Source organism: Eublepharis macularius, chromosome 11 (assembly GCF_028583425.1).
Source record: "Eublepharis macularius isolate TG4126 chromosome 11, MPM_Emac_v1.0, whole genome shotgun sequence".
NCBI lineage: Eukaryota > Metazoa > Chordata > Lepidosauria > Squamata > Eublepharidae > Eublepharis > Eublepharis macularius.
This window is the reverse complement of record NC_072800.1, coordinates 37,637,740-37,650,658: the sequence shown is the minus strand read 5'-3', so window position 1 is coordinate 37,650,658 and position 12,919 is coordinate 37,637,740. Positions and strand designations below refer to the sequence as shown.

At 43.8% G+C, this 12,919-nt stretch overlaps 1 protein-coding gene across 3 annotated transcripts in view; it reads right to left on the bottom strand.

Annotated features, from left to right (window-relative positions):
• The window catches only part of OSBPL10 (oxysterol binding protein like 10), a 90,626-nt gene that overhangs the window by 22,150 nt on the left and 55,557 nt on the right, over positions 1-12,919 (bottom strand). For all 3 annotated transcript variants that reach the window (XM_054991310.1, XM_054991311.1, XM_054991312.1), the window contains exon 7: positions 6,378-6,524. In XM_054991310.1, coding sequence (XP_054847285.1) covers positions 6,378-6,524 — 147 coding nt within the window. The remainder of the gene's footprint in view (positions 1-6,377; positions 6,525-12,919) is intronic.

Sequence of the window (12,919 nt, the reverse complement as noted above, 5' to 3'; positions counted from 1 at the left end):
CTTGGGGCTCTTGGTAAACTTTGAGAAATCCAAGCTGGTGCCCACCTGCAAGGTTTCCTACATTGGTGCACTGTTAGACTCCGTGGAGGGTAAGGCTCTACTCCCCCTGGAGAGGGCTAGGTCCCTAAGGGGTCTTGTGTCCATGTTTAAGAGGAACCGTTTCCAATCCGTGCGCACTATCCAGTGCTTATTAGGTCATATGGCAGCGGCCACCTCTGTGGTCCCCTTCGCTAGGCTGCATATGCGCCCTCTCCAAAACTGGTTTGTACGGAGGTACAATGCCATGCAGCACCCTCCGTCCCTCAAGCTCTCCATCCCACGGGTCATCCTGTCCTCCTTGGACTGGTGGTTGTCTGATGACAATTTATTTACAGGGACCCCTTTTGGTTATCAGCATCCTGACGTCACGGTGACCACTGACGCCTCTCTGCTGGGATGGGGGGCTTATTGTGGTGATGTATGTGTGCAAGATGTCTGGTCTGAGAGGGAAAAGACCCTCCATATTAATGTGCTTGAACTAAGAGCCATTCGTTTCGCACTTGTGTCCCTTACAGCTCTGCTGAAAAATCGCCGGGTGTTGGTACAGACGGACAACACGACGGCCATGTACTACGTAAATCAGCAAGGGGGCACAGTGTCCCTGGCTCTCTGCCGGGAAGCCACGCTCACTTGACAGTGGGCAGTCAGGAATGGCGTGACGCTTCAAGCTATACACGTGGCAGGTTCAGACAACACTCGGGCAGATGCCCTGAGCAGGGTCCTTTTGTTGGACCACGAGTGGGAACTGAACGTAGAGTACGTTGGGCCGATCTTTCAGATGTGGGGCCATCCGGACATAGATGTGTTCGCAACTGCGGACAACGCCAAGGCCCAGAGGTTCTGTTCAAGGGCTGGGACCGACCCCCTCTCTATTGGGGATGCATTCCAATTTATGTGGACCCAGGGATTGCATTACATGTTTCCACCGTTCCCCTTGATTCCCAGGGTCCTGTGCAAAATAGAGGAGGACGGGACGGACTGCAACCTGGTGGCCCCTTTTTGGCCAAGGCAGGTTTGGTTTCCAAAGCTCCTGCGGATGTCCCAACGGACATATGTGAGTCTGCCCCCTCGGCAGGACCTTCTCCTGAACGGGAGCTTAGTCCATCACGGCCCCGGGAAGCTGCACCTAACGGCTTGGCGGATCGTTCCTCCCCTGTAGGTTTTTTGGGTCAGGTGGAAAGGGTCCTCCTGAATGCTCGCAGACCGTCCACTAGGCGCTCCTATGAGGCCAAGTGGCGCAGATTTGAGGTATGGGCACTTGCTGAAGGAGTGGTGCCTGCCAGCAGCCCCCTGGGGGTTATATTCGACTATTTGTGCCACCTGAGGGACCAGGGCTTGAAGGTTACCTCTCTCAAGGTCCACCTTGCAGCTATCTCTGCTGCCCATACTCTAGTTGATGGTGGTACAGTATTTTCTCACCCTAAGTCCCGCCAGTTCCTTAAGGGGATGTTCAACCTTTACCCACCAGTGTCGGCACCGGTGCCTCAGTGGTCGCTGTCCCTGGTGCTTTCACGTCTAATGTTGCCTCCGTTCGAGCCTCTGGCAACCTGCCCCTTGGACCTGTTATCGTACAAGGTGGCATTCCTGGTGGCTGTAACCTCTGCCAGAAGGGTCAGTGAGCTGTCTGCGTTGAGGTCTGACCCCCCGTTCCTCTTATTCCATCCAAACAGGGTGGTCCTGCGTCCCTGCCTAGGCTTCCTGCCTAAGGTGGTGTCCGCTTTCCACCTCTCGCAGGATATATCGCTGCCTGCATTTTTTCCCCGACCTTCTTCAAAGGGGGAAAAAGCCCTTCATACGTTGGACCTAAAAAGGGCCCTAGCGTTCTACTTGGACAGGACTAAGGTCTTCCGTGCTAGTCCTCACTTGTTTGTGTGTTTTGGGGCCACGGATAAGGGTAACAGGGCATCTTCACAGACCCTGTCACGATGGATCGTGTCGGCCATTGCTAAGGCCTATTCTCTTGCTGGGGTAGCTTGCCCGCTTCAGGTCAGGGCCCATTCCACAAGGTCCCAAGCTGCCTCTTCGGCACTCCTCAGGGGTGTGCCCCTGGTTAGCATTTGTAAGGCGGCCACATGGTCCTCTGCTGACACTTTTGTGAGGCATTATGCCGTTGATGTCAATGCAGAGCAGGATGTATCTGTGGCCAAGGCTGTCCTACATTCCCTGTTTTCCTAAGGGAGTCTTGGATGGTATGGTGGTATTACAAGACCTCTTGTGTTTGTATATATGTATATATATGTATATATATTTATTGCACATGTTGTGTATATGTGTAGATATTCCTGTATAGTTAGTAGTATATTTATTGCACATGTTGATTGTTACTGTGTTGTATATAATAAAATTTAGTTGGACTTCACCCCACCTTCCTCATTGTGTGAAGCTTGGTACTCTCCCATGTGTGGAGGCACAGAAGAACGAAGATGAAAACAGGGTTGACATACCTGTAACTTGTGTTCATCGAGTTCTTCTGTGCTGACACACAACCCTCCCTCCTACCCCGCTGTGAATTCCAATGCACGATGCTGTGATGCCTATAACGAAAATTGGTGTCTTTGAAGGTTTCTGGCTATGTGTATTGGTTGAGCGGCGACAAGGGAGAACTGAGGGAAGGGGCCGTTGGTCGCTGGAGGAGCATGTGACCGTTTGGGCGGGAAAACGGTCGCTGAGGCGCGCGACAAACGGCCCCTTCGGAGCTATAGAAGCTGTAGAAAATTCTCCAGCGGCTGGCCTGCGCCTGCGCAGTCCCCATGTGTGTCAGCACAGAAGAACTCGATGAACACAAGTTACAGGTATGTCAACCCTGTTTTCCCTTCCCTCCTGCTGTCTTTTGGCCAATTTAATTAGAGACAAGGACATTAGAAAACTAAATCAAAACACTGCACGATCTTACAGAACTAGGAACAGAAAACTAATGGAGGCTAAGTTGGACCGGGGATCTGTTTGTGTGAGAGATGGCTCTGGCCTTCCCTCAGCCCTCCCTCCTTCTCTCTGCTTTCTTCCTTTGGCAGCCACCATCACCCAAACTCTGCCCCTTCTTATTCTACCTGCAGCTTGAGGAACAGATAGGGGCTATGTGCATGCACGGGTTTGTGCAGAGTCTCTCACACACCCTCCTCTCTGGCCAGGTCACTTTCTGTAGCCCAGTCAGGAGTTTTTAGTATACTGAGTGGATGAGCAGTCAGTTGCCCTGGGTGAGTTTCTTTGACCACAGCTGTAGAGCTTTAAAAAGAAATATCTTTATTTACCAAAATACAGCCTCAATTTAATAGACACAAGGACATTAGAAAACTAAATCAAAACACTGCATGGTCTTACAGAACTAGGAACAGAAAACTAATGGAGGCTAAAGTGGACTGACACTGGTGTTACCTTAGCACTCCCTTCCCTAAAATGGATGCAAACCCACCAGAACTTTGAAAAAAAGAGAGGTTGGTTAAGGCAGATTTCACTCCATTGCTTCCTGTTCCTCAAATCATGGGTTGTGCGCTTCTGAGAGGTGTCCAAACCTTTTAACTCATCCTGTCCCAAATGTGAGCATTTCACTTTAACCTGTAATGAAACTGGGAGTGGATCCCCACATGCAGGGCTTAACTCAGGATATCCAAATAGCCACCTGAAATCATATTCTTTTCAACCACTATTGCCAAGTATTTTCAAGAGGTGCCAGAACTCCATTCCCCTGCGTTCCCCCTGAAAAAAGGCCCTGGGTCTAACTCAAGATCCTTTTTGCACATACTACTGCCAAGACAAGTCTCCCCCATCCTATAATTATGCATTTGATTTTTCCTACCTAAATGTAGAACTTCTCATTTATCTCTGTTGAAATTCATTTTGTTTGTTTTAGCCCAGTTTTCTAGCCTGTTAAGATCATCCTGTATCCTGACTCTGTCTTTGACTGTATTTGCTACCCCTCCCAATTTAGTATCATCTGCAAATTTAATAAGCATTCTTTCTATTCCTTCATCCAAATCATTTATAAAAATGTTGAACAGAACAGGTCCCAGGACCGATCCCTGAGGCACTCCACTTGTCACTCTTCTCCAAGAGGATGAGGAACCATTAACAAGCACTCTCTGGGTGCAATCTTTCAACCAATTACAGAATCCACCTAATAGTAATAGGATCCAAACCACATTTTACTAACTTGTCGACAAGGATATTATGTGGAACCTTATCAAATGCCTTACTGAAATTGAGATAAACTATGCATTCCCCTGATCCAGCAAGGTAGTAACTTTCTCAAAAAAAGAGATAAGGTTAGTCCGGCATGACTTGCTCTTAAGAAACCCATGCTGGCTCTTAGTAATCCCAGCCATCCTTTCTAAATGCCCAAGGACTGACTGTCTGATGATTTGTTCTAAAAAATTTCCAAGTACAGACGTCAAGCTAATGGGTTGGTAGTTTCCCGGATCCTCCTTTTTCCCCTTCTTGAAGATGGGGACAACATTTTCCCGGCTCCAGTCTTCTAATATCTCGCCAGTTCTCCAAGAATTCTCAAAAATAATGGACAGAGGCTCAGAAATTACATCTGCGAGTTCTTTTAGTACCCTTGGATGCAATTCATCTGGCCCTGAGAATTTAGTTTCGCTTAAAGATGTTTTATAAAAGCTGAGGCCAACTAATGTGAATGCACTGGCTTTTGATTTCCTACACTGAGCTGGACTAGATGTCCTATGAGGCCTCTTTCAACTCTATAAAAAGTTACACTTCTGGTTACACTTCTACATGTACCATTAGACAAACACTGCTATCTGAATGAAGAGCAAATGGTCATAAAAGGAAAAGGGAGGGAGATGTCGGAAAGAGGCATACATCTGAATACCAGCTGCTTGAAGTAGGAGGCTCTGTTTAGCCATCACAGCTAACTACCACTGCAAACACAAATACTTTTTACCAGCATAAGATAACCCATTCTGATTGAAAAAAAAGTTCTCTGGAATGATCTAAAATATGCAAATACATATTTAATAGTATTCTGTTAAATGTGCTTGCTAATGCACTTAATTCAACGGAAAAATACACATTTCACCAATGCCTTCTCTTTAACTGTCTTTTATATTCATCCACTTTGCGAGGTCAGACCTAGAAACCATTTTCTTTTCATGCATTATTCAGGAAAGCGTTCTGAACATCAGTATATTAGGTTACCGCAGCAGTCAAAATCGATGGCTTTCTGACCTTCCTATGTTCAGGAAAATGACAAGCGCTGACTGAAACAGGCCAGCATAATAAGAGATTTTTGCAGCACTCCTACAAGTTTTCAACACAACACACACACACAAACATGAACAACATTTTACCAGCAAGACAACCAGAAGTATGGCTGGAGTGCAATGTCCCAATCTGGCGACCAAATGCGAAAGACAGATGCACATTAGAGTCCATTTCAAGGAAAGAGATCCCTACTGTTGAGGTCTCAGGACAGGCATCATATAAATGTTCTAAATAAAGAAAACCTTCTAAGCATCATGTAGAGAACTTGGGGGAAGGAAACATTTTGAGCTGCATTAACCCCCCCCCACACACACACACACACAAGAAGGGGCAGGAGCTCTGTCCATGAGACTACAACATTAATCAAAATGGAATGTAGAGTTGCCAATTTATGGATGGTCGGTCAAGAAGACTGCAAGTTTGAAAGTAAGTCCACACCCAGGAAATGATGAGTAAGTTCTCTAGTCCTACATAAGGAAGTCCAGATGGGAAGAATCAAGGCTAAAATGTCAATGGAAAAAGGCATCTGTAGCTGGATCTCAAAATGTGATGATTCTGGCCTGTCTGGTGTTGTGCGACTGCCATTTTATAGGGCTCAAAACTTCCTTTCAGCAACCAGAAAAGCAGTCATATTGGTATTAAAACCGAACAGGTCTTTCTGCTATGTTGATTAGCCTGGACTTCACAAGCATGAAGGGAGAAAATTAACACTCCTATTTATATTTGTGAATTAATTTTCTACTAACATTAGATGGGAACAGATGTCATTTACAAGGTAGAGAGGTGGAAAGAACACCATGATGGACAATAGTGAGAAACAGGCCACAGTTCTCAATTTTTTAGTTTACTTAGCTCTTGACTTCTGCCTAAGAATAAGGCAGAAACATCAACGTGCCAGATCTTGAAATCAGTATAGTAAATTCAAACAACTTTCATGCTATATACACAAGCTAGTACCTGAAAGCCTCTCTCAAACACAGCATTTCTGATTAACTAGGAAACTGAACCTTACAAACCTAAATGAGTCAAGACTCAAAAGAAATAAAAGTACAACATCCCCAGAGCATGTCTTGTGACAATTTAACATCAGGTAATTTTTAAAGAAAATGTGATTTGCGTACCCTGGTCAGGTCCATTCCAAGTTTGAGTTGAGAGATGAGATGAAGAATTATGCTGCGCTGATCTTCCATGACTCCTAAATCATCCTCTGCATTATCTTCAGTATCTGTCATCTCTTCTTCAACCAGAATTGATTCGTGAGCTGAACACTAAAAAAAAGATTAACACATACCCAAGTATCACCATCTGGACACACAAAATGCAATATGGCATGAATACATAGACTCTCAATGATGGGGCTGTCTGAAAACACAAGGGAAGATCCATTCTCAAATATTCACTCAATCTTGTGAGAAGACTAGAATAATCATCAATAGATTATTAATAGGAATTTCCACAGCACTGAGGGTACCACAATCAAAAAGAGTCCAGTAGCACCTTTAAGACTAACCAACTTTATTGTAGCATAAGCTTTCGAGAATCACAGTTCTCTTCTTCAGATGCATCTGTGATTGCCGTGGTCTTGGCATTGTAGTTCCTGACGTTTCGCCTTCGACAATACATAGAACTGTGATTCTCGAAAGCTTATGCTACAATAAAGTTGGTTAGTCTTAAAGGTGCTACTGGACTCTTTTTGATTTTGTTACTACAGACTAACACGACTAATTCCTCTGGAGGGTACCACAGTTTTATCAAAAAGTACTCAGAATGAATCTGAGCATTTCCTATACCAACACTGCCTACGTTGTCATCTTCTTCACTGAGAAACATGTAAAACGATGTTTTCTCCTGAGAAATGTGCCCGTCATTTTGTATTCCCCACACACACCACAACCAGCTACTTAAAACTAAAAGTGGAAATAAAATTAGTGATTTCAAGAATGTAGCCGGTTTTGCCTTGTGTTAAAGATAACAACATTATATTGAACATTTTTCTAGGCATAGTGGATATTGTTTGAGATCCTGTTTTAACTAATTACTTTCCCCTGTGGCATTTATGAAAATAACTGCACTTGTTTACTCGATTTGAAATCCCTATCCCATGATCACAAGCAAAGCATAAGCACTCCTCCAGGCATTTGGGTTAGACGAGCATTTCTGCCTCTTTGGGGGAGGAAAAGAAGGGAGGGCTTGTTCTTGCAGAGTTATTACCTTCACCACTCACATTTCTTAAGGTTGTATCCCTGCATGGGTATAACTAAACACCGTGGGAAATTTAGTTTCATTTATATTTTATATTTGATGAAAGCACAGCAACAGCTTCATAGCAATATCTGTTCTTGTGAAATAAATCAATAAATAATTTTAGGTAGTTACAGAAGTAGTTGTAAAAATGTGACTAGAGGGGAAAAGACCACAGAATTGAAGTTTCAGAAGAAGAAGAATTAAAGGCAACATCTTGCTTGTTCTTTTACAAGTAACTGAATTCTCTTTTCGGAGACGAATAAAACTGGTTCAGGAACTTCCAACCAGTCCAAAGCAGAAAGGATTGTCTCTGCAATCTACTCAGTGGAGACATTATATAAGCATGTTCCTGTTACAATCTATAGAACCTGAACAAGATTAACATCTGTCTTCCAAAACGTAACATTACCTTATATAAATATCTTGCACCCCAAGCCATGGTATGATTTTATTTGCTCTTGTCACCAGCTTAGCATAACTAGATAGTTTTATAGTTTGCAGCAGGAGTAAAATAACCATTCCTCTTCCCCGTCAAAGCACATGTAGGACAACATATCCTTTACAAACAATGCTATCTCTTGACATTCACTTACACATACAGCTTAAATTTTCAATATTAGTACATAAAAAGGCAAAGTGTAACACAATCCAATTCTATCATCTTACAATAGCTGCAAAGTAGGAAACCACAGTCTTGCCAAGTAGAGAGCTTAGCCTGCAAATGAACCACAAGAGGGAAGAACTTATCAGAAGGAGCTTTGGGACTTACAGGAGAGGTTTCTACAGCAGGCTTGCTTTGCATCCAACTCGACCTCATCAAGCGTCCCGACTTACGTAACAGCACTGCTGGTTTTGGTTGCAGCTGCTAGGGACCCAAATAGCAAGATGGAGCTAGGAATTAGTACCAGCACCAGAAAGAGGAGACAAGAGAACCTCTCCTCACTGTCCTGCCCCCACCTTCTTTTTAATTTTCCAGTGAATCTGAAAGGCATGATGTCAATTCAGCATGAATCTGCTGCCTACATTTCTAATCACATGACCCAGGATCAGTGAGCTTAATTCCAAATCGCTTGCAACTCTAGAAATGCTGCTGTTAGGGGTTTTTTGCCCCAAGGTACACATGAGCTAGCTCGAGAAAGAGCATCTTGTTCAGCACTGAGAAAGCAGTGTTTGGTTGGGAGATCCCAAGGGCCCCGAGAGCATGTCACACTCCAGGAACCATCAGTGTTTTACTTTTACTAGGAAATCATTAGAATTTGATATCTTGAAAACAACAAATGGGTGTGTATACATGAACACACCCTCACATATCCCCACATCCTCCCTCCCTCCCTCCCTCCCTCCCTCCCTCTCTCTCTCTCTCACACACACACACACACACATCTTTATTTTCATGCAAGTTGAATTGCCAAAAGAAAAAAGAGAGGGCTGCTGTTAATATTACTTTTTAAAAACACACTAAGACATGTCTTGAAGAGCTAATTCATACACAACTCTGTTCTGTAACCACACTGCATACCTTTTGACTCTCTTATCATGTGTGGAAGCTCAAAGGTGCAATAAATTGGTTTTACTCCTTGCTTGGTTTTGCAAAAACAGAGAGATTTCCCAGACTTAGCCGGCTACATGTACAGGGTTGGTGGGTCATAAATTGTGCGAGAGAATTTCAGGTTTAAAAGACTGCATATACACACCATCGTGTCTCAAAACTGCAAGTGTTCTTCTTTCTGTGATTAATATGCTTCTCCATAGATAGGGATTTTTCTGAACACTCATCTGGGAAGAACACAGACGCATGGAGATCTATCACAAAGGGACGCTGATATGTATAAAGATAATGGTCAGTATTCACTGCTCCCATTCCTGAACAAGCAGAGAGTATATCCACAACAGCACCTCTCATGGTGTGCCACTCTAGAGGGCATCCCAACTGCTGGGACTGAGAAGTCCCTCCAAGAGAGTAAAACCTACAGCACTTCAGATCCTGCTTAATGCCTTTAAAGGTACGTGTCAGTAGAAAATAATATCTGAAATGGTCCCTGGTTAAAGAACTTAACCTTTTAAAGTAACCGAAGAAAACATATAAACACACCCCTTGTTGTAAATTAAGCCCAGGAGTGGGATTGTGGCTCAGTGGTAGAGCATCTGCTTAGTATGCAAAAGGCCCCATTCCCAGCCTCCCAGTTAAAGGTATCAGGTAGCAGGTGATGTGAAAAACTTGCCCAGGGTTACCAAAGCAGATGACCACACTCCACCACTCAGCTGAGTGGGATAGTATTATTATTTATTACTATTATTATTTATGTCATTCATAGTCCGCCTTTCTCACTGGGACTCAAGGCAGATTACATAGTGTGAGATCAGTACAATCAGTAGCAAGGACAAGGGTAGGCATTTCCACACAGTGTCAAGGACATTTCCATAAACAATGGCATAGGGTAGATGAATACAAGTTTACAGAGACATAGCATTAGCAAGGATCCAATACTGGGTTGAAGGATTGCTTCATACTCCATTATAGGATTGACATTAGACAACATGAAGGACAAGCAGTATATACGAGTACATATTCAAAGAAACAGATAATATGTAAAGCAGCAGAATGGTAGAGCCCATGGTTCCCAACTCACTAGCAAAACATCCGAGACCTCTTCCCTATAAAACCACCCTCCTATGTGAGTAAAAAGCCTTTTTGAATAATTCAGTTTTGCACTGTTTGTGGAAAGCCAAGACCGTGGGAGCTCTCCTGACCTCCTCAGACAGGTTGTTCCATAGGGTAGGGGCTACCACAGAGAAGGCCCGTGTATGGACTGCAGTTGATTTTGCCCATGTGCTCACCTGTAAGAGACCCTGGTAGTGGGAAATGGGAGATATGGGGGATGACAGCAGCATCTCAACACCATTACATCACTTCCAGCACAACCCAGAAGAGACATTCTAGCATTTGCCCAGAACTCTATGGTTAAACTACGGAGTTTGGGGAGAATAGTACAGCAGCACCTGAAATGTGAATACATCACTTTTGGGTTGTGCCAGAAAAGGCCTCACCAAGCTATCAGTGACATTACTGCCAGCAAGCTCCCCTCCACCCCCATATCCTGCCAGTTGTCCGCCTTGGGCTGGCAACCCTAATTCTGCCTGAAGCCCTGGATAGCTGCTGCCAGTTAGACCTTTTGTTTATTCAGGCCAGTATTGTTTACCCTGATACAGTGTAAGGCAGCTACATCTCCCCCCACCTCCCAGCAAAACAGTCTTTGAAATGGATTGTAATTTTCAGGTTCCCTAAATTAAACTGGAAGGAAATAAGAACAATTTATTCACCTTTAAGATGAATTAAACAGAAGTAGAAGCAATATTTTTCCTGACAGCAGCCATCATAGCAGTCTGTGAGATCCTAGAATCAAAATCTATACACGGTTTCTAGTAGCCAAGGTAAAATGAAGGACTTTTAATTGAGCAACATAAATTTTCTAAGGTATGAAAGTTTTGGCCACATACACAATTCTCCTCCTTTTCAAGTTGTTGGTGGGGGGCAAGAACTGGAGGGAAGAGATTCCAGGTGCCCTAGTCACCCTGGATCCAACAGACCCTGGCAAGTAATGAGATTTTCCTGTGAAGTTGGGTTGGTACTGGTTCATGGGAGGAGGGGCCAAGAGGAAATTTTTACCTGGGGTCCGTGGCAGCTGTCCACAGCACTTTTTTCTCTGTGGCACTTCCCCACTACGTAACAATTGAAAGCACCAATTCTTTCCACAGACTCATAGTCAAGTGAGAGAAACACATTGTTCAAATAAGAGTCAAACAAGCAATATGGTTGAGCTAAACAAACTCTAATTTCAGTCCTGGGAACCTGGAAAGATGTATATATACCTTATAAGCACAGAAAGATGTACCAATATAAATTAGGCGAGTTACTGAGGATGCCTTCCAATGCACAATTCAGGATAAACATGAGAAATGCTCAGTTAATGAATACAAAAGAAAAGGGAAATCATGACCACTGTAAGTCACCTTTTCCAGAGGACACTCCAGTAAAGCACTGATCAATTTACTATTACACTCTATACAGGAAAATTACTATTGATGGCTCTAATGCACTCTGTCCTTGCTCCTCAATAACACTCAGCCAATGTGACCTACCAAGCTGTCAAATCATATTGTCAAAAGGTAGTGTTGCTCTCCCAAAATGAAACAAAAGACCCTTTTTATAAATCAGTTTCTGATACCGGCAGGGGGAGAGCTGCTGTGCAACGGGGGGAGAAATCAATACTATTGACTATACCCAAAACTGCTATAGATTCTAGATATTTGACATGAAGAGAACAGCAAGCAACTCACATGGAAATTCCCCTGGAGGCCCCACTTGCTCCTCTGGCTTCTGCCTCCACCATCACCACTACCACCTTGTCCTCCCATTGCCACCTTTTACCTCTTTCCTTCCATGACTTCTTCCTGCTCCTCTCTCCAACACTGGTTGCCTCCCTACTTCCTCCTCCTTGCCACTGCTTTTCTCCCTCTTGCCTTCCTACTTGCCTTCCTACTTCCCTCTTGCCTTCCTAAGGAAGCCCAGGTTCAAATCCCCACTCTGCCATTGAAGTTCACTGGGTGACCTTGGGCCAGTCACACTAACCCACCTCACAGGATTGTTGTGAGAATTAGCACCCTCTCCTGTGCTAATGCCAGAAAGGAAAGCATAAGTCAGCTGGGAAAGGCAGAGGCTGAGCACAGAGTGTTTAGGTTGGAAAGGAGCCCATGGCTGCCTGGTCTCCCTCCCACCCCAACCATCAGCTCCTTCCATCCCTGTCACTGTATCTTGGGGGATGCCCACGATGATAGGTGACATCTTGCAAGACCTCACCTTTTCTTTCACTTTGGGGGAGGTTAAATCCTCCCTCACTTAAAAAAAAAAAACCCATCTAACTCTGCTAGCCTGGAGATTTCCCCAGGTTTGTTCAAAAATCTCCCCATTTGTATCACTGCGTGTTCCCATTGTACGGATTTTTTGATCCATACCCTGAATGTCAGGTTCAGTATGAGGTATGGGAAGTAGGAAAATGTCAGAATTAACACAATTTATCTGTTCCGAAAGCACTGTACACCTCAAGACTAGCATATTTCAATCAGAATTGCTATCAAAAAAGAAATAAATGAGAAGCCAAAAAATTATGTGATCAAAGAGCAAACTTCTATTGTTTTGCCCTAAATTTAAAAATATTTCTGAAATCCCTTTTTACAGTATTATTTTTATATTAATATAAGCAGCAGGAATACTGCGAAACACAATATTGTCTATAGAAAAGATATTTCCCACCTGATAAAGATAATATACTGTTTTGCAGGTTAAGTAAACAAGAAACTAACCATTTTATAAACTGGTCTTTGACAGTCAGCTTCAAGTGACCCCCTTCCCCTACACTGG